Source organism: Chelonoidis abingdonii, chromosome 2 (assembly GCF_003597395.2).
Source record: "Chelonoidis abingdonii isolate Lonesome George chromosome 2, CheloAbing_2.0, whole genome shotgun sequence".
Lineage (NCBI taxonomy): Eukaryota > Metazoa > Chordata > Testudines > Testudinidae > Chelonoidis > Chelonoidis abingdonii.
In genome coordinates, this window is record NC_133770.1 from 294,126,623 (window position 1) to 294,151,589 (window position 24,967).

Here is a 24,967-nt window from a genome sequence, read left to right on the forward strand (position 1 = left end):
CTGAGACTGACAGTCCCCAGGGCCAAGAGGGAAATGCCAATGCTCCAGGTGAGCCTGACTGATAGGGCAGGCTGGCCAATGAAGGAGCCAGGAGCCCAGGAGCCCATCCTCCATGTGAGGGAAGCTGTCTGAGGCGAGCAGGGCAGAGCTAAGGGGAGAGCAGAAGCCAGAGATAGGGGAGCTGGAGCAGCTGGGAGCTGGGGCAGCGCAGACCAGCCGCGCCATCAGGGAGCCAGGGCCAAGCTGCAGCGGGGAGCTGTGGGGCCAGAGCTGAGACTGCGGGCGCCGGTCACGCTGGAGCCGAGCGTGGGGAAAGGTTGGGAAGAGTGAGGGGGCCCTGGGCAGGGGCCCAGTGCAGGGAGACACCCCCAGACACACAGGCTGGACTTGGGGTAGAGGGAATGTGACCCTGACCGAGGAGGTGGGCAATCTGGGGAGAAGGGCCCGGCTGGCTAGAGCCTGAGGCCTGCGAGGGAGCCAGGAGTGTGAGGAACAGGCTGTGACCTGCCCTCACGTCCCAGAGATGCCGGTTGTGGTGCCCCCCAGCCCACAGGGCAGGTCCCTTGTTCCCCTTAACCCTCTTCCATTTTTCCTTATTTTCCTTACAGTTGCTGTTTAATAAATTGTATTTGGTTTGAACTTAATGTGCTGCTCAGGGGTCAGGGAAACGGCCGGTGTGGAGAGAGTACTCCGGAGTGGGGCCACCCCCGAGCACGCAGAATCTCCACTTTTATTTAAAAAATAGTAAATGTCTAGCTCATCATGCTTCAAAATGTGATCCCCCTAATGGTTCAAAAAGTATAAGGCAAATCAAAAGAATCCCCCCACTGGACGCCTGGGAAACTTCCCGTATAGCAAACATTAGATACGGTAGAAGGGTATCCCAGTCTTTTCCATCCTGACTTGTTTGAATGTATTGGGTCGGCAGTACCTGCCGATATGTGGGGAGTATGGAAGAACTTATCTTTACAGCCAAGCAAATAATTCATGGGGAATAACTTAAGCTGTGAACCCATCCCATTTCCTCTTCACAAATTCTCTCTAAAAAGCTTACAGGGCACTCAAATTTATCCCTATTTCAAAAATAATCTCGGGGTGAGTTCAATGAATAATTCTTCAGGAATCAGTTTGCTAGTTAAAACTCACACTGTGTGGATTGGACACTTGTGTCATATGACTTGACTTCTGTTCCCTGACTGGATGAGCAGAACTCCAAGAAATCTGATTGCTAGCGTGAATGCTCTCCTTTCCTTATTCAGAATTTATTTTCAGGGAATATAATGTACTATCGAGGAGACAGTGTGTTCTAATGGGCAGAGCACTGGCTGGGCAGTCAGGAAACCTCAGTGCAGTCGCAGTTCTGCTACTGACCTGTTGCACGAGCTTGGATGAGTTGCCTCTCTGTACCTCAGTTTCCTCATGTGTTTAATAGTCTACTAACCCATACTGCCCTTTGAAAGGTGCTTTCATAGATTCCAAGGCCGGAATGTTATATCACACAGGCCAGAAAACTTCCCCAAATTCATTCCTAGAGCAGCTCTTTTAGAACAACATCCAGTCTTGATTTAAAAGTTGTCAGTGATGGAGAATCCACTACAACCTTTGGTAAATTGTTCCAACGATTAATTACTCTCACTAATATAAATGTATGCCTAATTTCACACAGGCTCTGTTCAAGATGGTTTCTCTCAGCCACAGTCTTCCAGCAAAGCGGTGACTGGCTCTCTCCTTGCTCAGGCTCTCTTCCAGGGGCCCAAAGGTGCTGGTGGTTTTGTTTTCTTAGGTGAAAGAATGTGGGGCTGTCTGCCCCTTTCTTTTCTAGTCCATTGAGTCTTGGAAGTTGATTCTTCTAAAGCAGTGGTTGTCAACCAGGGGCACGGGGTACACAGAGGTCTTCTAAGGAGCACATCAACTCCTGTCAATATTTGCCTAGTTTTACAGCAGGCTACATAACAAGTTCTAGTGAAATAAGTACAGGTTAAAATTTCATACAGACAAAAGGAGAAAGTCAGCAATTTGTCAGTAAGAGCGTGCTGTGACACATCTGTATTTTAGATCTGATTTTGTAAACAAGTAGTTTCTAAGGGAGGTGAAACTTGGCGGTACACAAGACAAATCAGACTCCTGAAAGGGGCACAGTAGACTGAAAAGGTTGAGAGCCACTGTTCTAAAGGATCCCCTCAAAGCAAAGTTTATCCAAGTTGTGAGGAAGGCGACCTGAAGTCTGGTGGTGAAGGCTCCGAGTGTAACTCACACACCTCCTGGGTGTGGTGTCCTGTCCCATCTAGTGTCACCAAGACCATTTAGAGACAGTTAAATGAGTCTGCTCTACAGCCCTAGCTAACAGCCAGTTGGCTCTTAGCTCATGCAGTAGAGGATCATGCACTAAGCTCCAGAAGTCCCAGGTTTGATCCTGCCTACCAACAACCAGGGTCTGTCAACATTACATGTGCTCTTCTCCCTCCCACTCCCCCCACTTGTGTTTGCTGAAATGTAAATTGCTCTGTTCACTACCATCTCCTTCCCCTGCTGTGTTGATGACCCTGTTTGCTACTTATATAAACCCCATTCCTTTGTTTAGGACAGATCTCTTTAACAGCGTTTACCTAGGAGGGGCTGTCAGGGTTTCACAAGTATTGTCATACAGGGGGAACTCATAACTCTCTATGTAATGTTGCATCATGATCTTATTGACCAGAGAGTTATTAGTTTTCAAATGGTACCTCCAGGGATTTCTCAACACCCCCCTGCTACTTTTGTGAACTAGTTACATGCCAAGCCTGGCAGCTGAACTTTGCGACTTTGTCCTCACCCACAACTATTTCACATTTGTGGACAATATATACCTTTAGGTCAGTGGCTCTGCTATGAGTACCCGCATGGCACCATAGTATGCCAACATCTTTATGGCTGATTTAGAACAACACTTCCTTAGCTCTCATCTCCTAACGCCCCTACTCTTCTTGTGCTACATTGATGACATCTTCATCATCTGGACTTATGGAAAAGAAGCCCTTGAGGAATTCCATCATGATTTCAACAATTTCCATCCCACCATCAACCTCAGCCTAGACCAATCCACACAAGCGGTCCACATCCTTGGCACTACTGTGCTAATAAGTGATGGTCACATAAACACCACCCTATATCAGAAACCTACTGACCGCTATACTTACCTACATGCCTCCAGCTTCCATCCAGGACACACCACACGATCCATTGTCTACAGCCAAGTCTAAGATACAACCGCATTTGCTCCAATCCCTCAGATAGAGACAAACACCTACAAGATCTCTATCAAGCATTCTTAAAAACTACAATACCCACCTGCTGAAGTGAAAAAACAGATTTGACAGAGCCAGAAGAGTACCCAGAAGTCACCTACTACAGGATAGGCTCAAAAAAAGAGAGAGAAAGTAACAGAACGCCACTTCATCCCCCAACTAAAACCTCTCCAGCACATCCTCAAAGATCTACAACCTATCCTGAAAGATGATCCCTCACTCTCACAGATCTTGGGAGACAGGCCTTCCTCGCTTACAGACAGCCCCCCAACCTGAAGCAAATACTCACCAGCAACCACACACCACACCAAACAAAAACACTAACCCAGGAACCTATCCTTGCAACAAAGCCCGATGCCAACTCTGTCCACATATCTATTCAAGTGACACCATCATAGGACCTAATCACATCAGCCACACCATCAGGGGCTCGTTCACCTGCACATCTACCAATGTGATATATGCCATCATGTGCCAGCAATGCCCCTCTGCCATGTACATTGGCCAAACCGGACAGTCTCTACACAAAAGAATAAATGGACACAAATCTGACATCAGGAATCATAAACATTCAAAAACCAGTAGGAGAACACTTCAACCTCTCTGGCCATTCAGTAACAGATTTAAAGGTGGCAATTTTGCAACAGAAAAGCTTCAAAAACAGACTCAAATGAAACTGCTGAACTTGAATTAATATGCAAACTAGATACAATCAATTTAGGCTTAAATAGAGACTGGGAATGGGTCTGAGCCATTACACCCATTGAATCTATTTCCCCATGTTAAGTATCCTCACACCTTCTCGTCAAACTGTCTTAAATGGGCTATCTTGATTATCACTACAAAAGTTTTTTTTCTCCTGCTGACAATAGCTCATCTTAATTAATTAGCCTCTTAGAGTTGGTTGGGCAACTCCCACCTTTTCATGTTCTCTGTATGTATATATATCTCCTCACTATAAGTTCCATTCTATGCATCCGATGAAGTGGCCCATGAAAGCTTATGCTCAAATACATTTGTTAGTCTCTAAGTGCCACAAGTACTCCTGTTCTTTTTGCGATACAGACTAACACGGCTGCTACTCTGAAACATGCCAATTTAGTGACTGTTTGGAAATTTGAATTGAAATTGAAACATTAATACACACTTTTTAAAAGCATATACAGTGTATGATAAAAAATACGTGTATCTAAAGTATAATAGATTTGAAAAGTATGAACATAGACTAGCTTCCTTATACAGCTGTTGTTTTTTATGACAATGTCATAGTGCATTCATTTCAGTGATGTTGGCCAACCTAATAATTTCAAATGATGATTTGTAAGCAAAGTCTAAATGAGCTCTCCCTGACAGCTAATGATGAGCTGGGGCTGGGGGAAAGGCTTCAGGACCAGATTGTATTTACATTCACACCTAATCTACCTAGGTATCCAGCAAACAGAGCTGTTTTGCCCAAGTGATAGATTTTGGCTGGGTGGGTTACAAATCACTTGAATGCGGGGTGGGGTGGGTTTGGGAATGAAATGTTGTTCTTATTGTATGAGTAAAGGGCAGTAGAACTGTACTTAGCCTGTGCTGATTGAGGGCATCAAAAGAGAGGGTGGGGACCTGTCCCTCTCCACTGTTTAAAGACAGAGCTGATTAGGCTCCATAGACAGTCTTTTGTTCTGTTAAGTGACCACTGCAGCTGAAATCACTGATAATCAGGTCTAAGTGCTTAGGCCTAGTGTGCTGTCCCTGTGGGACAGTGTTTCTGTGTAAAGACAGCCCAGACTGCACTGCAGTGAGGTTCCCCCACTGAGAGCTCAGCTTGAAAATCACTGAGAGCTGGGTGGAACCTCAGAGACCAACTCGCAGAGGTCACAGTGGCAGGTGGCAGCAGAAGGTGACTGTGCAGGGCCATTGGAACAGAGTGGTGGAAGTGAATGGTGGCACACGAACAGACGTGGCCAGAGCGAACAGTGAGCAGCTGGAGGAACTGTAGCAAGGTGCCTTCTTGCCCCCAACCTGAGGTGTACTCACGTGAAAGCATTCTGCCCAAGGCAACACCACTGAATGGTGGGAGCAGTGGAAAGCACGTAAGGGAACATGGACACAGAGTGGTGCAGTGAAAAAGTGAGGGGCACATTAAATAAACATGGTTTGTTGGACTATATTTTAGTGACTTTTCCTGCTCCAGAATGCTAGATTTGTGACTGGGAATGGAAACTTATATAAATATGTTTCCTAGTAGGCCAAGATTTTTAAAATGCATTATTTGCCAAGGTTGTTATCTCACATTGTTGCTATCTTGAGAGGTCATTATGTTGGGGAGTTTCTGTACTAAATACATTTTTATTATTATAATTAATTTTTACATAAGAATGGTCATACTGGGTCAGACCAATGGCCATATAGCCCAGTATCCTGTCTTCCGACAGTGGTCAAGGCCAGGTGCTTCAGAGGGAATGAACAGAACAGGTAATCATCAAGTGATCCATCCCCTGTTGCCCATTCCCAGCTTCTGGCAAAACAGGCTAGGACACTCAGAGCATGGTGTTGCATCCCTCCCCCATCCTGGCTAATAGCCACTGATGGACCTATTCTCCAGGAATTTATCTAGTTCTTTTTTTAATCCTGTTATAGTTTTGGTCTTCACAGCATCCCCTGGCAAAAGAGTTCCATGGGTTGACTTTTTCTGATGTTGTGTGAAGAAGTACTTCCTTTGTGTTTTTTTTAAACCTGCTGCCTATTAATTTCATTGGGTGACTGCTAGTTCTTGTGTTATGTGAAGGATTAAATAACATTTCCTTATTCACTTTCTTCACACCAGTCAAGATTTTATAGACTTTATCATATATCCCCTTAGTCATCTCTTTTCTAAGCTGAAAATTCCAGTCATTTAATTTCTCCTCCTGTTTCTTACCCTGATCATTTTAGTTGCCCATCTCTGTACCTTTTCCATTTCCAATATATCTTTTTTGGAGATGGGGTGACCAGATCTGCAGACACAGTATTCAAGGTGTACAAGTGGATTTATGAGATTTTATATTTTCTGTCTTATTATCTATCCCTTTCTTAAAAAAAGCAAAAGGTTTCAGAGTAGCAGCCATGTTAGTCTGTATCCACAAAAGATGGACAGGAGTACTTGTAGCACCTTAGAGACTAACAAATTTATTTGAGCATAAGCTTTCAGTGGGCTACATCCGATGAAGTGGGCTGGAGCCCACAAAAGCTTATGCTCAAATAAATTTGTTAGTCTCTAAGGTGCCACAAGTACTCCTGTTCTTTTTAAAAAAAAAGCAAACAGAATGTTGGGAATCATTGACTGCCGCTGCACATGAGTGGATGTTTTCAGAGAACTATCCACAATGACTCCAAGATCTCTTTCTTGAGTGTAACAGCTAATTCAGACTCCTTCATTTTGTATATGTATAGTTGAGATTGTTTTCCAATGTGCATTACTTTGCATTTATCAACATTGAATTTCATCTGCCATTTTTTGTTGCCCATCAACCCAGTTTTGTGAGATCCCTTTGTAAATGCTTCCCAGTCTGCCTGGGACTTAACTGTCTTGAATAGTTTTGTATCATCTGCAAATTTTGCCACCTCACTGTTTACCCATTTTTCCAGATCATTTATGAGTATGTTGAACAGTAATGGTCCCAGTACTGACCCCTCAGGGATACCACTATCTTTCTACATTCTGAAAACTGATAATTTATTCCTATCCTTTGTTTCCCATCTTTTAACCAGTTACTGATCCTTGAGAGGACTTCCCTCTTATCCCATGATGGCTTACTTTTCAAAAGTCAATTTAAATGAAATACATTTTTTAAAAAAATTTGTATGTTTTTAGAAATCTAGATCTGTTATATGTTATGGTGTAACTTGCATTATCCTTATATTAAATTTGCATCATCCTAACAAAATATTTACTTTATTCATATCTCTTTTATATATCTCATTGATCCTGACACTCCCCCCTGTGTAAATTCGAACACCTCCCCTAATTTCAATTCCTGGGGAGACCACTGGTGCACCTACAGAACCTGCAGATGCCCTGCAGGCACCGAACACTATGTTGCGGGCACAGCCTGTGTTACCCAGGACTCTTCCCCATCAGGAACCCAAAATTCCCCTGCTGGACAAGTGTGGTGGTGACCACAGCCAGTTCCATGGTTTTATAAACCAGTCCCAGCTCCTAATCCTGCTGTGCCTGCAGTCTTTCCACACGGATCAGTCTCAGGTTGGACTTATCAGCCAGCTGACTGGGGTGGCATTGGCTTGGGCCTCCCCACTCCTGTAATGTCCTGAACCAGTCTGAGGCCTTGGTTCAAAATATCACAGTAATTTTTGATGACCTGAGCTATGTACGCACAGCTGAGACTGCGCTCCAGACCCTGCGGCAGGGACACCAGCAAGTTGCTAATGATGCCTCGGAGTTTTGGTATCTCGTGGCTGACACCGCATGGAATGAGGCTGCACAGTGCTACCACTTCTGTCTTGGCCTTGAAGATGAGATCAAAGATGAGCTTGCGTGAATAGAGCCAGCAACCAATTTGAACACCTTGATCAAGCTCAGTATTAATGTTGGCGGCTGCCTGATGGAACGCCGCCTAGAAAGGAGGTCAACCTCCTGACCTGTGCCAACTTCACCAGATCTGGTTTGCCAACTCCCGGTGCTCTCATTCCAGCCAAACGCAAGTAGATTGGCCAAGCCCAGCCCTGTCTCTACGATGCAGAGAAAAACCAGTGTCAAGCATCAAACCTATACCTAAACTGCAGTAAATTGGGACACTTCATGTGAAGCAGCCCTGTGAAAGCTGATCTGTGTTTCAGGTTGGGAAATGGCAAACTCCAGCCCGGAAAGAGGGATCCAGTCTTCCCCCTCATGCCAGTGCCTAGTGCCAACATAGGTCTCCTGAAACTTTGGCAACAGCAAATTGCCAAGCCGACATCCCTCCAACTCCCACTCCTTCTTCAGCACCCCGCTATGTTGGAGGTTAACCTAGAAGCTCTAGCAGACTCTGGCGCTTCAAATAATTTCATGGATTTGGAGTTGGCCTGAGTGCATAATATCCCGACTCAGTGCAAGATTCCTCCCAACTTCATGGAGGCCATTGACAGATCGCTCCTCTACTTGGATCCAGTCACCCACCAAATGGCCCCCTTACAAGTTATCACTGTTCAAGGTCACCATGAAGTTCTCCAGTTCATGTTGATCTGTGCACTACACTCTCCAATCATTCTTATCATCCCATAGCTCATTGCCAACAATCCATGTATCCACAGGCGGACTGACATGATTCAGTTTAATTTGCCATACCACCAGCTGTCTTGCTTCCTGAAACTCAGCTGGAGGCCAGAGGTCCTCTGCAGCTCTACCTGTCACCCAGGGGATCCTGAGACCAAAAGACTTAGTATGGAAGGAACCCTGGCAGTCTCCATAAGGACATGAGAATGGCCCTACTGGGTCAGACCAAAGGTCCATTTAGCCCTGTATCCCACCTTCCGACAGTGGCCAGTGCCAGGTGCCCCAGACGGAATGAACAGAACAGGTAATCATCAAGTGATCCATCCCTGGTCGCTCATTCCCAGCTTCTGGCAAACAGAGGCTAGGGTCTCCACTACTTTCCCAATTGCCTTGGGAATATCTGCCAAGTATCAGGCTTTAGCAGATGTTGCTGGGAAAAATGAACAGACTGACATCTTGCCATCACATTGCAGTTACAACTGTGGCACTGATGTCCAGTTTGGAATGGAGATCCTTTCAGTTGAATCTATTCCCTCTCAGAAACAGACCTCTAGGATCTCTAGAGCTATCGCAAGGAAAATCTACAACAGTATTTCATCTATCCCTCTGTGTCCCTGGCTGAGGGTGTGATCTTCTTTGTGACTAAGAAATATGGCTCCCTGCATCCTTGTGTGGACTACCAGGCATTAAATAAAGTTACAATCCAGAACTAGTACCCCTTACCTCTTAATAATGGGCTCATGGAAAGAGTGAGCTCTGCCAGGGTCTTCATTAAGCTGGATCTTCGTGTAGCCTATCATCTAGTTTGGATCTGAGGAGACAAGAGGAGCCAGTCTAGAAGGAACCTTCCAGAAGCCTCTGTACTGGGTTTCCATAGCTGGTATAGGCATTTAAAATATCAGGTCATGACTTTCAGCCTGTGCAACACCTTGGCAACCTTTCAGCACTTCATTAGTGATATCTTTGAAGACATGTCGGACCAATTTGTGGTCATTTACCTTGATGAGATCTTCATTTTTTTCTGATGATCAGGATCTTTGTGACCGACTTGGCACCGCATCTTAGAAAGACTCCGGCAAAAACATCTGTATGCGAAATGTGAAAAATGCGAGTTTCATTGGGTCATGGTTGAATTTCTAGGATACATGGTCTCCCCGAAGGGACTAACTATGGACCTGCGCAAGTGGTGGGCATACTTGCTTGGAGGGATCCAAAAGACATATGAGGGCTTCACCTATTTCTACCAGCATTTCATCAATGGATTTTTCTAGCCTGATCACTCCTCTGATGGACTTCCAGTGAAAAGGAGCATCGTTTGTCTGTTCCATGGATGCTCACAGTCTGATCAACTGAAACAGGCATTCACCACAGTGCCCATCCTTATCCGCCCAGATCTCACCAGACCACTTACAGTGGAAGCTGACGCATCAAACTTTGCCATATATGTGATGTTGTCCCCAGTGGTCAGCTCCCATCATTAGCTTTAACTCCCACTAAACTGACGCCTGGAAGAAAAGAATTATAATATCTGGGTCAAGGAGTTATTAGCAATCAAAGCAGTGCTTGATAAGGTTACAATCCTGTCACCTCCTGGTGGGATCTCAGTTCCTAGTCTAGGTTCCCAGAGACCATAAAAACCTAAAGTAGCTCAGGAAGGCCAGGCACCTCAATCAACACTAGATCCACTTGTCTCTTTTATTCCCGATTTGTCTTTGTTGTAACTTGTCAACTAGAAATGGGCTAGAAATGGGAAAGCAAAAAGGATCACCTTGAGCCTGATGAGGAACTTCCCTCCACAGTGCTTAAGGTGTCCAACTTTGTCAATGGGTCAATGTGACAGCAATCTAATGTCCATCATGCTGTCTCATGATTCCTTCAAGACCCAGATCTGCCAGACCCCGGAAAACACAGATGCTCCATCCAGTTCCAAATTCAGGCTGCAGGATGGCTTCATCTATCACAAGGATCTTATTTATGTTCCAGAGGGCCAGCCTAGACTCCTGGTTCTTCTCTGGACTCTTTCCATTTTCCCCACATCTTTCTTAAAAAGTTACACCCAGAATTGGACACAGCTGAGGTATCCCCAGTGCTGAGTGGGACAATTACCTCCCATGTCTTACATGCAAGAATTAGATGAAGTTCATGGAGGATAGGTCCATCGATGGGTATTAACCAGGATGGTCACAGATGCAACCCCATGCTCTAAGTGTCCCTAAAACTGACTACTAGGAGCTGGGACTGGATGACAGAGGATGGATCATTTGATAATTGCCCTGTTCTGTTCATTCCTTCTGAAGTATATGGCACTGGCCACTGTCAGAGACAGGATATTGGACTAGACGGACCATTGGTCTGATCCAGTGTGGCCATTCTGCTGTTATTTGATTTTCCTTCCCAAGTGTAGTACCATCAATAATTACTTCAAGTACATTTTTTTCAACTAATTGTGCACCTGTCTTACAGCAATTTCCTCTAACCACACTTCCTTTTGTTTGCGTATAAGAATGTCACGTGGGACCGTGTCAAACGGCTTACTAAAAATCAAGCTGGATCAACATGTGCCCTGCAGTGGGTCTCCAGGTGTACTTTCTCCACTCCACCGTTCTGGAGCTATGTCTGAACTCCTTCCTTCTCATCCACCTTCCTTGGAGGGTAAGGGTGGGTGGGAGGGGAAGACTGCCCATATGGACATCCCTTAGTTTCTTCTCATTGGGCCTTACAGCAAATTTCAGGAAGATTCCAACATGCAGACAATAACTTACCAGTTCTTTGCTGTCTGCCACTGAGACAAAGGACATAGAAACCCACGCTTGATCACCATCAAGGAGGGGTCGGTGGTAAGAAATGAGAGAGATGGAGGTGGGGTTGAGTGGGGCCTTCTAGAACAGTCCAAAAAGCACTGAACTGGGAGACCTGGATTCGATTCCTGCTTCTGCTACGTGTGATCTAGGCAAGGTTGCTTCTCCTCTCTGGGCCTCTTTGTCCCTCCTCCCTTGTCTATTTGGGGTAGGGAATTAATTTTTAATAAGTGTCTCTCCAGCGCCTAGTAGGATGGAGCCCTGATCTCACATGGGGCTCCTAACGGTATGTCTACACAATGAGTAGTGAATCTCAGAGCCTGAGTCAACAGACTTGGGTTACTGTGCTATGTAGACCTATGTTCCCCCTAAGCTGTGCGACCACACAGATGTGGAGCAGCCTATTAAGCGCTGCATCGGTGCTCAGGGCTGCGGCGGGGAGGGGTGCTCCTCTCATGGACCCAACCCAGCCCCGGCTCAGACCTGCCATGGCTGGGGAGGTCCTTCTCCTGTGGCCCCAATTACAGAGCTGCCGGGGTAAGGAGAGGCGCCTCTCCCCACCCAGGCCAGGTGCTGCTGTGGAAAGAACGAGTTGAGGAGTCCTCCTCTCTCCCCACCATAGCCCTGGGGAAGCCTGCACCCCAATCCTTCATCCCTGGCTCCAGCCCAGAGCCCACCCCAACCCTGTACCCCAGTCCTGAGCCCTTCATCCCCAGCCCAGAGCCTGCACCCCCACACCCCTGCACCCCAACCCCGTCCCAGCCCTGAACCTCCTCCCACACTCCAAACCCTTTGGCTCCACCCCCACCACATGCATTGTGTTGTGCGCACTAATACGGAGATGATGTGTCACATATCACCTCCATGCTGGTGCACATAACAAAATTCATTCTGCACATGCATGGGAAAAATTAGAGGGAACACTGATTCAGACTTCAGGCTCTGAAGCTCACCCCCTCCCTAGGCTTCAGAGCCAAAGCTTCAGCCTGAGCCAGGACTACTCAGCGATTTTTAATGCAGCAGCCTAAGCCCTGTGAGCCTGAGTCTGTTGAGTCAGATTCTGAGACTTGCTGCCGCGTAGACGTCCCCTAAACACTCCGCTGCCCCAAGACAAGCCGTGCCTAACATAACGCAGAGCACGGGAGCTGCAAAAGCACCACAGTGACAAGTGAAGAAAAGTCCACAACACAATGTACAAAACAGTGAACCCTTTATTTTTATTTTGCTGTTGTTGCTGGAGGCAAACCCCCCTTAATCCACTTTAGGAATTTCATAAAAGTGATTACGAAAAGGCATACGATTTTACACAAGACATAAGTAAACAGACTTTTCTTTTTAAAAGGGTTATAAAGTGTCAAGATCCTATACCTCATCTGCATATCCCAAGTGATGCTGTCTGGTATAAAAGCACTGGATATAATAATTTAGCTACGGCTCAGACCAAAAAAGTCGTTGGGCTTAATCTACATACTACTAAGATTGCCCACGGAGATTAAAAGGAAAACTATACGCAGTTCTTTGTTGCAGAGAAAGAAACAGCCGGGAAATCAAGAGTTCTTCTCGGAGAATATTATCTAAAGTAAAGCAGAACGCTTAAAAAAAAAACCCTAAGAATGTTGGTTATATGCTTGAAAATGTGATGTCCACTGTCCCATAGCCCCACACTAAGCAAAGACACCAGGCGAATTCTTGCCTTACCAGACAGGATCCATAACAAGACCAAAAGCTGAAGCTGCCTATGGAGCCAAGTGGTTAGAAGCAAATGGGATAGAAGAACTTGCAAACTGCAGTTTAAAAAGGATCTTCCTTTTGCTTCCCTGTGTCAGTTTTGAAAAATAAAGCAACTTAACCCTCATTTTGTTTAGACAGACGAGTCTCTGCCTCTTCCCAAATTGGCTAATGGTAATAACCCTGTTGCTGAAAGCTCCTTCAGCCCAAGTATGGTGGTGGTGGCTTTATCTCAAAACCCGTAATGTAATTTACCAATAACACAATCTTTAAATAGGTAGAAACAAACCTCAGTTAAAAAGGTGGCCATTTACACAGGTATTTCACACTCCTCACCACTGTCACCTTTCAGTATTTTCTAATTTTCTTTTTTAATCACAAAGCACTGAGAACAGAAGGGAAAACATGATCATTTTAAGCCAAAACATTGTAACACACACAGAGGAAATGACCCCCTCCCCCAGGTTAATATTTCCCACCCCTACTCAAGCTCAGTTAGACAATTCCTCTCCTTCATGAATAGCATAAAGCTTCTTCAGATGCTGGTCAGAGAGTGTCTGTTTATAGCGATCACGCCGAATGCTAGGATTTGGCACAGTGTCAGCGCTAGGAATTCAAATATTTACGAGAATTCATTTTAAAGGGAAGGGAAGAAGGATATTGTCTATGGTGCCTACAGCTCAGTCTGTGCCTTTTTTTGGCTTCCTTATGATAGACAAAGGAGACATGAAATGTTTATTTCTCCTGCTGTTTGTTTTTCATTTGTAACATTCGGAATGTCAATCAGGTTTTGCCCTAGTCTTGCTGGAATGATCCAGAGAAGTGGTTCAGGGATGGTCATGATGCCCTGGCCACTTCAAAGGGAGGGGGGAAGGGATAGCTCAGTGGTTTGAGCATTGGCCTGCTAAACCCAGGGTTGTGAGTTCAACCATTGAGGGGGGCCACTGAGGGACCTGGGGTTTAAAAAAAAACAAAACAAACAAACTGTCTGGGGATTGTTCCTGCTTTGAGCAGGAGCTTGGACTAGATGATCTCCTGATGTCCCTTCCAACCCTGATAGTCTATGATTCTATGAATTAAGAACAATTCTTTAACTACATGTTCTCTTTTTCCAAGCATTTGATATAAACAAAGGTTAGCAAAACCAAATACAAATCACTTCCACCATGCAGCATGCCTCATTTTGTGGTTACAATGGCTCCAGTATCTGAAACCTGCTTGCTTTCCATTTGTCTGGGAACCTCCTAGGAACAAAGGGTGGACAAAACAGGAAAAATCCTAACACCTCAGGCCTTTTCTGTTGCCTTTTAAAATACTTTGTGGCCAAGCTGTTCAGAAATTTGTACCTCAAGTCTGGCTCCTACGTCCAGAGTGAAAGCACTCGGCACCCAGCAGGTCCCCGTGAACACAGTGAGAGAATGGCTGCTCTGCCCTTCTGAAAAAACAGGCCCCTTTCATTTAGCTGCTTAAAAATGGGCTTAGGAGCCTCACTTTAGACACCCACATTTGGAAATCTTGGACCACAAAGTACAAAAAGGCACAAAGCTGTTTTTCCCTGTGCGAGTGCTGAAATGCCACATGCGTGAGAGGCAAGGCAAAGACTGCCCAGCTTTGAATCAAGCCACTGAAATGATAAAGCGATGTCATGGGTGACAAAAAATGGCAGATCCTCATGTGTGTGTGTGGGGTGGATATTGCTCTGGTTGGCTGTCACAAACTGCCGCTGCTAGCCAGAAATGGTGGCAAATGTTAGAGACAAACAGGAAAATCTGAGCATTTTTTCTGCTTTATTTTGTTAGCCCTATCAAGACAATCCTAACCACAAGCTTTAAAACTGCATCTTTAAGGCTCCATCATCCCTTTTCTGTACTCGTATTCCCCCCCACTCCCAACCCCAGCTCTGCTCCACTCAATCACTTTTATTTTCAAGTAACGACTGTGCAGGTGCAAAGATTTCCTCCGAGAACTTCTATTGCACTGACACTTCTTAACCAGCTGTGAGTCTGAGAAACAAGAACTCTCCCCCGCTCCCTGACCAAAACCATCGGTGTCTCATACACAGAACTACACCCTTAGCAAAAGGAGGTAACAAGTTCCGTCACAGGAGAGAGGTGTCCATCAAAAACCAATTACAGCAGCTAAGGGAGGCATGGTTTTGCAGTGACCTGGAAAACTGGTCACCATTGTAAAACAAAGAGGCCTTCACAGAAAGTTCACAATACCAATCTTCAAAGCAAAGCAGAGACATCAGTCTCCTGTCCCCTCAGTTCTACATGCTCCATGACGTCAATGGAATTGATTCTGATTTATCCTGCGACTTATTCCCATCCACAGAAAGAGAACACCCCCCCAAGTTCAGATCACACCCACCGTGACAGACAAGAGCCACTTGTTTCAATCTCTGAACTCTACGTGGGGGTGGTGGCGCAAAGGGGGTCTGAACCAGGCTGAGCTCTCACACTCCCCCTGAGGAACGAAGCAGATCTGAACCCATTGCCACTCAGTGCAATCCCATGCCACCGAACCACACTGAATGCTCGTGATGATGCACATCCCTGCTCACGCTGGGCTGCATCGCCTTTATCCTGAGGGTTAGGGTCAGAAGGGGAAGGCGAGAAAGGGATCTCACGCCAGCAGGGTGTTGATATAGAAACATTTCCACAAGTGCAAAGGAGTACGCAGCATTGGCAGCACCCTCAATCCGCCGCTGATCAGTCATGGGCCTGCCTTCCATTTGGGAGGCTTGAAAGCTCTGCGGTGCAGTATTCTCACAGACCCGTCACGTGATGGAAAAGAGGATTTATCAGCAGGGTACACGGATTGTACTAGAGCAGCAACATGGCTACAGCCTGCTGTGATCTGGGGGTGTATTGTGTCACTCCAGGCATTTTGGCCAAGAGGAACTGGGTCCATCAGTGTGGCTGGGCCGAGCATCCTCCCACCGCTGTTGGACCAAAGTGGTGCCGATGCAGCCCTCTAAAGGAACTCATGATACATCCACGATGATCACTATTCCTGTCCCAACCTTGCCACGGGCTCCATCTGTAAGGCACGAGCCTGCTGCCACTGACTGCAACAGCATTTTGTGATTGACACCTTTCTCCGCCATCCCCCCTGCCCCTTGTCCCCTATCTTGCTGGCGTCTTCAGGTGAAACGTGCTAGCGAAGTGGACTGGAGAAGAAACACAAAGGGAGTTCATGGGAGCCGGGTGGGCGTCCCACAGAGAGCAGGGAAAGGGCTGGATGGAGATGCACGTACTCTTAGGACATGGAGCAGAAGTTAGGAGAACCTACAATCACAGTGCAAATCCCCAGCTGAACACCTGCAAATAAATGCTACAGGAGTAAATCAGAGTGAAAATGAGCATCCAGTCTGGATCAGTTAAACACCAAACTTAATCCCCTCTGGGCTACTGCTGCTGCAGGTCTGTCCCATCTCTAACCTCTCCGAGACTCAACAACACACTACTCCCTCTTAGCTCGGGAGGATTTGTAGAGCTCCTGCTAATGTCATGTTAAACTAAGATGGGGATTTCTGTGCCTTGGATTCTGAAATCTTGGGAGAACCACTGCGGATGTTGCCATGCAAATGTAAGGAGCTCCTTTGCGTGGAGACTGTATCCGCTATGGAGGATACTAGCAGCAAATCGAAGCTAGGGCTGGTAAGAGAGCTCTTACTCTATGCTGTCTAGACAGACAGTACCTCAGTGCCATCTCACTTCCATCTCAAGGCAGTGACCTTGTGGGGGATTCCTGCCAAGATCTAGAGGCAGAGGAGAGACGAACTGCTGGCACAGAAACACAGCACTGCTCTGGGGCACTGCTCAGTGTGGTGCACACTCAAGGTCATCATGATCTCCCAGTAGTGTCCAGTACAACCGAAGGAATAACACTACTAACCAACCCCCTGGGATTGGCCTCAGCGTGAGCATTCTGTGAAGCGGTGGCGTTTGGGGTGGATGAGAGGCAGCACTAGAGACAGTTTCCGAATAAGTCAGGCAGCCTGGAGCCATTAAACCTACATCGGCTCCTTTGCAGATGCCTGAAGAACCTCTACAGCCTTCTTTACGAGATCGGAGGTGAAGCTGCAGGAGTGGCTGGTGACTGTCTGTTTTTAGGGGCCCAGAATTTGAGACTTGAAATAGTTCCTGATGCTTAGCACTTTTTGAAAGTCAAGGTCCCTTTAAGACAGCTCCAGTTGGGCACCCCAAAACTGGAGGCACTCAAAATCACTAGGCATTGTTGATCATCTGGGCCCATCCATGCAAATAGGTTCTGGCCTACGTCGCTATTACTGACAAGGAGCAGATGAAATCAGCATTTGTAATCCCCATTCATGATCCCCACGGGATATTAACGGAAAATGCTATGATGACAAGTTACAATCACAAATTATGCTGAAGGGCAGAGTCCTTTCCATTCATGACTTTGCGCTTGACCAGCATGGCGGGTGAGTGGACTATATTTCCAATTCGAGATGCAATAAGCATGAACAACTTGGGCTGGTTTCCCCAGAAGGAAGGTTTTGCACTGAGGTGTGGATCGTCTCTCATCATTTCTGTGTGTTCTGCTCAGGAGGAGGGAAGTTTATATTCTTCTTTCCGTTGGCGGGGCCTTCCAGCCCCAGTTCCTTGACAGATGAGCTGCAGTGCCCTGCGGTGCTGAGAAATGGAGCCGATGAGACAAGAAAGGCCAGAGGATTCGTGGAAGGCAAATATGTTCCATTTTTCATCTGTTAAAAATGTGTTTTCTTCTTGCAAGGGCAGGAATTAACAAGCATATTGTGGTGGGTGTTTAAAAATACATCACTTCTGCCACGGGACAGCTGCCCCATAAGCATGCCCAGTGGTGTTCATGATGTAATTGTTGCCATGTGTTCACACACATGCATGCTCCATTGTGCCTGCATTAAGGATTTCACTTGGGGGAGGGTGTGTGCAGGGTCAATGGGCTGCTCTGGTGTGGAGCACGTCAAGGCACACTCCAAAGCCGAAGCCAGGCCTGACTCTGAGACATGCCCAGGGAACATGTGACCTTGCAGGCTGTTTTGTTTGGAGTTCTTCTGGTATCAGCCCTCTTTCTAGACTGGAGGGTGCCATCTTTACTGCTGGCTGCAGTAGAGGTAAAGGGCTGGGCTGGGGAAGATGAACTGCTGAGTCCACCCAAGCTTCGAATGCCTGACACGAAGGCACCTGCTTGCAGAGATCCTGAGCTGGAACCCAGCTGAGGTCAAAGCTGACAGCGCTGACAAACTGGGAAGCATACAGCACTGCACGGAGTGGGGGGGAGGGCAATTCGTCCGTTTACCCCCCAAGCCTGCCCCCAATGTTAGAGGGGCCAGTGAAAGAGGTAGGACTTCTCCTTTCAGACCGACCCACACAGAAGGATTGAGCTGGCGCAGCATCGCTGAAGCCGCGTTCACACTGGGCCAGAACATTCCATTCTCCACCGCACAGCGTGGAGGGCGGAAATTGGCCATCTTGCATGTCACATGGCCTTAAACAACAAGGAGCATCCGCGGGGAGTATAAAGTATCCTTGGCAGTGACTGGGCATGCTCAGATAGCGACTCAGGACAACTGCGGGGTGGAGAACTCCCCATCGCTAGGTTCACCAGAGCCCCAAAAGAGAGTGGGTGCAGTAGTGAGCCAGAGATCCCGTGGATGGTGTTCCTGCATCTCCCTCCGCCACAAACACTCCTTGCACTGCAGATTCATTTGCCACTAGGGAAGGAGGCTGCTCCCCCTCTGCCCCATTTTAAACAATCACCAGTTCCTGGATATTGTGGGGCTGGCCGGCTCATGGCAGAACCTGGAACAGCCAGGGGGCTGGGAAGGAGGGAAAAACCCTTCCCTGGGGCTGCCTCTCTGAGAAGTGTCACTGAAATCCCTTTAGAGACCCTGCTCTGCAATCGGCTAGGGGTTAGGGAAGAGCAAGCTGGCAGCGGGTGATTTCTGAGACTGGGTCCTTTCTGGGCTCGGAGAAATGCACAGTCACAAGGAGGAGCAATGGCATGGGTCGGCGAAGCAACGGGAGCCCTATTCTCCCTGCTACAGAAGGGAGCCATGGAGAGAAAGGAAGACTCCCGGGGGTTTCCAAGCTGTTCTCCTGCCCCATGCCCACAGGGGAGCACTGCATTCCCTGAGCCCAGGGGCACTGGGGTAGAAGCAAGCGGCATTTGTTTGGATGTGTCCAGCTCACCTGCCCCTTCCAAACAGCAGGCTGCTCACGTGAATCTCCCCTTTCTTCAGGCGCAGGCTCCCCTCCGCACACGGGGCAGGAGAGCCCTTAGAAATGGATGCAGGATTTGGAGGAAGAGTTTCTTAATCCTTCCCCGCTACAGGACCTGCATGCAAGAGACTGACCCTTCTGAGCCCCTCTCCACACCTAGGACTCCAGTGACTTTCACGCAGATTAGCCGGGGAAGTTTCCGGGAGGACATCCCCCATGTGGCTAACACTCAATGGCCACTTGGCGCTTTGCTATCCATCCTTCCAGCCATTTTCATTTCCTCTTTTGGGACACGGACACATACACACCTGACATGATGTGCGCAAGCCACAGGGGAAGTGTACGGTGGAGCTGGGATTGTGGGCACTTGCCATGTGCTCTACCCGCCAGGCCTCGGTGGCAGCATCTGAGCAAAAAGCTGCTCTGGGCAGCACCCTTTCTTATCAGACAAGCAGCACATTAAACATCTTCTTTCCATTTTGTAAAGCTAGTGCATTTAATAAAGAGGTCAGAGGTGACAGGACACACGGGGGCAGTGCTCTAGGGAAGGGACACATGGCTGACACCTGAAGTCCAGCAGGAGACCTGCCATTCGTTCTTGCCTCGATTCCTTAGAAAGGAGGAAGGGGTAAGACAGAATAGTAGTGCCCAGTCCCCGGGCCCCCTACAGATCTGGGCACCTCTGCCACAGCAGCATTCCCCTTAAGTCACCGCTTCGCGGGACTGACCTCCTCCTGTAACCAAGGTGCTCCCCTCTCCTGGGTAACACACTTACCCAGGCCATGTGCACCAAGGGAATGGATCTCAGCCCTTTCCCCAATCCACCAGGGTAGCCCAGGGTTACAGCTGCAGCCATCTGGAGAGAACCCAACATCAATGATACTTCCCCAAGGGGAGTGGTACCTAACCCCAGCCACGGGTCATGCAGAGCACCGCGGAGGGCTGGCTACCTGAACGGGAAGCTGCTGCAGCAGACGCTGTGCCATGGGGAAGATCAGAGCCAGTCAGAAGGGAAAAGATGTCAAATTTCAAGAGAAGTATTACCACCCGCCCCCTTGTGCTCCTCTGGGGTTCACTTGGTGTAGGAAGCTGCTCAGTCTTTCAGCCAGACGGCAACTTTCAAGGTGAAACAAGCAGATCCTGGCTAGTTACACTAACACTGAGCCAGATGGGAAATTCCTATGATCCAAGAATGTGACTGAAACGTCACATACTCCCAATTTCCTCACAAGCTACGCCTCTGTGACATCAAATTGTCTGGCTGCCCCTTCTCCCTCCCTGTCAGCCCCAGCACCAACCCAGTCCCAGAGTCTCTGTTTGGAGGTTGTGAATATGCTCTGGGATGCGTCTGTCTAACACTTGGCTAGCGTCCACACCTAAGTCGCTTTCCTCCCAGCTAGAAGACCCTTTACTGGCCCCAGCAATGAGCTCCCCTTCCATTCCCACCCTCCCTCACCCCAGTGTACAACCCACTCCCCCAAAAGACCATTTGATTTCAGAAGGAGAAAAGGAACTCTAGAGGCAGGTTCTTTTCAGGCAAAAGAGAGAGGTGGCTGGGAGGGGGAAGAAAGCCCTTGAAATCTGAACGAACCAAGTTCTCTGTTGGAGAGTGATGTTCCCAGGGGACACACAGGGGATGTTTGGTGCAGGGCTGGAATTCAGTCAGTGTATGTAACAGCGCCGTTTCCTCCCTCAACAACACCCTGCCCCAAGCGACTGACTGGAGCCAACTCCAGGGAACTAAAACAAGCCACTTGCCCTTGATCCTATGTGCCCCACTGGGACATGTAACATTGCGGCCCTAACGAAGAGCAGCACAGAGAGAAGGGAGGGGGAAGAATGTCTGTGACCAGTGGAGAAACCCAACCTCAGAGCACATCCTAACCCCCGATCCAGCAAACCCAACGGAAGGGGCTGGCCCAATGAGTATCTGACACAGTGCCAGACTGCGGCTGTGACACACCAGGCAGCAGGCAAATTCTCTGCGTTTCTCCCTCCCACAGCCCATCCCCGGGGCAGCGCAGCCTGGACAGATCTCTTCCTGCAGTTGGGTTCAGTGCAAAGAATTCAGATCCACTCAAGCTCCCGCCTGCAGCTGGGGAAAAGGTAAGGAGGGGGAAGGGAGATTTGGGGGGGGGGGGGGGGGGGGGTGATGGGCTAATTCTTTGTCCATTAAAACCAGGAGTGAGATGCCGAACCATCTTCTCTCCTCGGCCTTAGCTGCAGCGATTCTTTAAAGAGAGAGTGCCCCATGTACAAGGAAAGGTCAGTGCCACTTTGTCCAAGCTCCCCGCAACTCCACCGTCCGACCCTACATGCCCCCATGTGTGTGTCCGTGCGTGTGTTTTGGCAAGAGGTTGCTGAGGTTACATGATGCAGCATCTGTTCTTGTGGTTGTGAGGGTCCTTGAATCGGAGTCTCTGCTTTGGCCGGTATTTTTCCAAGTACATTAGCTGCTTGCTGTTGATGGCTCCTCTGCGCTTCCTGGAACACAAAGAGAAAGCCATGAATGCTCCCAAGCTGGGGAGCGTTCCAGAACCAGCCCTGTACCCCGGCACTCATCTCAGCATCCACACAGCAGAACCCCGAAAGACTAACAGGGCTCATGGCCAGCAAGTGGCTGTAGAGGCTCTGGGGGAAACATCACGCACCTCACAGGCTGGGAGTTCAAAACCAGAGAGGTCCCTGCTCAATTAGTGAAGCCAGAGGGCTTGTTCCTACAAGCCACATTTCTCCCCTTTCCTCCCTCTCGCACTCAGCTGTGCAGCAAATCCAGCTTTGATGGCAGGAGGCCTGCGTGTCTGCACCCGTGCTAACCCTGTTATCTGGGGAGTCAAGAAATATGGGATGGAGCAAACTCCTGCAGGCTGATGTTAAGCAGAGGGAAATGCAGACTGAACAGTGCCCTAGCAGGGAGATCGGTCAGGCTCTGGATTAGCCTCTCCCAGGGAAATGGTGGGAACCTCTTGGCTCTGGGGCATTTAAAACTGGACTAATATCGATAACAGACTCTGGAGAACGTGCAGCTGGGCTGGCTCCACTAACTGGCTCTTCTATTCTTAGTCCCTGATTTGCTCCTCCCATTTTGAATTGCTCTGTTCTATAAACACAACGAAACTTTTCCAGTGAAAATGGAGTGCACCCGAAGGAGGAGCCTGAGCAGAAATAGCGGCGTGGGACTCCTCATCTGGGGCAGGAACTGGGGATCAGACCATAGACAGAGATTGATGTCCTTGGTGTTCATAGAAAACTCTCCTGCAGCCATAGCTGGTGTCAGAGAAAGGGGAAGGAGAGAATAATCCCCATATTTGCAGTCCTAAATGGGAGCTGCAGGGCATGGAGCAGAATATATTATGAAGACTAGATTGGGATTGTGGAAGAAAATAGAAACGGTGGCTAACAGCAAGTATCAGCTATGAGAAAGGATGTCTTATAGCCTAGGCTGACTTATGACCAACAGAATGGTCAAGAGTTCTTCCAGTGGAGTTCCCAGGATCCAAGAACGCCAGAGATCCGTACAGCCCTCCCCACTGCCTCCCCCTCCCCCGCCCCAGAACTGCAAACTGGCAAAATAGAAACCTCTGTCATGAAAAAAAACCAACCAACCAGTCACAGCACGTGCGAGTCTGGTCACTTCTTACACACACACACCATGCATGACACTCACTGCTTTCTGCGCCTGCCTTCTGATTAAGGTGATTGCTGGTCTAGAAGTCAACTTTTCCACTCGGCTCCTTCCTTCCTTCCTTCTTAGCATTTAGTTATTTCACTGCCCAGGACCTCTGCAATCTTTCTTTCATTTACCGAGTAGCTGTCAATGCGGCAGAGCTGAAGGCTCAGCTCTTTGCCTGGGGGATCCTCGCTCTGTTAATGAACTGCTCAGGACTCCAGAATGAAGCCTGCGTTAATAGGTCACTAGGAGTTTAGCAGACTAATTATTCCCTGATCCCCCTGGCCCACAACCACCAACATAGCTGGGGAAACAGCAACTGATGATAAGCAGCAAAAAAAGGAGGCTGGGTCTGCTCAGCTCTGGCTACCGATTTACGCACACAGACTCCTTACAGACAACTAGACCCACGGAGCACAGGGCAGCCGGGGGGAAAGCAAACAACCCTCTCTCTGTGCAGCCAACAGGCCTGTGAGACTCGTCTTCTCCATCTCCCGTCAGTTCGGGGGAGGATAAAGCAAGTATCTGAAGGTTATTTCACCCTGCTCAGAGGAGTTCACAAGTTCACGCTGTCCCGGCCCCCGGATGCGGTTCTGAAACAGGACTTTCCCCTCTCGTAAGTGCCAGCGATTTATTCCCAGGGCACACCAGCATGGAGCAGCAAGAGCACCATGTCACTCTGGATATTTTATGCTGTCGATTTGCTGCTTGGCACACAGTGGAGGGGTTTATTACAGGCCACTTACTGTCTGATGAACTGAATGGCATCTTCATACTTCATCCCACTCTCAATCAGAGCCAGGGCTACGAGAACAGGAGCTCTGGAAAGTAATGGAGAGGACTCACTTCCTGCCTTAATTAAAGAAATGCCAGCAGCGATCAGAGCCTTTAACAAAAAAATGCCCCAAAACTCTTTGACTCTTTCCAAACCTACTGTAATCACATCCACAATCCCCCCACGCTAAACCCAAAGCACCACAAACGCACACACAAAATCAACAGTGGCTCAGCTTATACAGCATACAGAGATCATACAGAAACAGACACTCTTGCATCCAGCTTCTCCTACAATAGGTTCCCAGAGCAAACCCCAGCAGTACTGTTATAATGGCGTGTTCACTGTCACTTCCCACCATATAAATTCTGGTTTTCAGGCCTTGTCATTTGGCCAAAAAATTAACTCGAGATTGGAGGTCTGAAGCGCAGCGTTTCCAAGCCCATAGAAATTATGCTCCTTTTAAAGCGAGGAGGATAAAATAAAGAGAGGACAGCGCTTACAGCTGTCTACTGCTCTCCCTATAAAACACAGCTTTGATTTCAGAGGAATTTGGCAAATGATTTGCAAGTAGATTAATAAAGGATAAAAACAAAAAAACCCCAAACCAGACCGAAGTGGACTAGATACGAAGTGTCTGAAAAGTGGCTTCTACTTTTAACGGGGTGGGGGGGGGAAGAGGAGATTTTACAAGTCACATTTATATGACAGACCTTAATAAAACCTACGTCATTGTGGCACTCCAGTACGTGAATGATAGAGGATTCCAAGAGCATATTAAAAGCTGTTGAAGATGATTGTGTGACAACCTGCATTTGGATTCCTGCTTTGTTTCGGGAGGGGTGGGGGTGTTAAACCAAAAGAGAGATTAGTTCCCAGGCAGGGACCAGGATTGAGAAGCCTTGCAAGGGAATGACAAATCACACCTCTAAATACAGGGAAGAGGTATAAAGTCACCACTCTCGTTAGCCTGCCCAGGTCATTAATTTATGTAGTGCCGGCCTTTCCTTCCCCAGGTGCCTTAAAGGGTTTTAATAGCCACTGAGTAAGCAAAAAGAACAGCCGTTCTGCACTCTACCCGGTCAGACCATGGGGTGTTGGGCTGTGATCTCCACAGCCATCTCACGGGTTCAAATGCCCAATTCCTGTTAAAGCCAAGTGGGTGACATCTGGGAGCTGCCACTGTTGTATTTATTTAGCCACCCAAACTGAGAACCCAGGCAGACCCTGTGGGTATGGTCAAGTC

The 24,967-nt window shown here is 47.9% G+C and overlaps 1 protein-coding gene across 6 annotated transcripts in view; it reads right to left on the reverse strand.

Annotated features, from left to right (window-relative positions):
* PTP4A3 (protein tyrosine phosphatase 4A3) overlaps window positions 1-24,967 on the reverse strand; it is a 329,530-nt gene that overhangs the window by 151,322 nt on the left and 153,241 nt on the right. For 5 of the 6 annotated variants that reach the window (XM_032771982.2, XM_032771983.2, XM_032771986.2 and 2 more), the window contains 2 exons: window positions 23,693-23,767; window positions 16,369-21,760 (listed from right to left, as the gene is read on the reverse strand). In XM_032771982.2, coding sequence (XP_032627873.1) covers window positions 21,643-21,760; window positions 23,693-23,767 — 193 coding nt within the window. In that variant the 3' untranslated portion in view covers window positions 16,369-21,642. Of the gene's footprint in view, window positions 1-16,368; window positions 21,761-23,692; window positions 23,768-24,967 lie in introns of those variants that run through there. The other variant, XR_012655400.1, reaches the window with a different exon arrangement.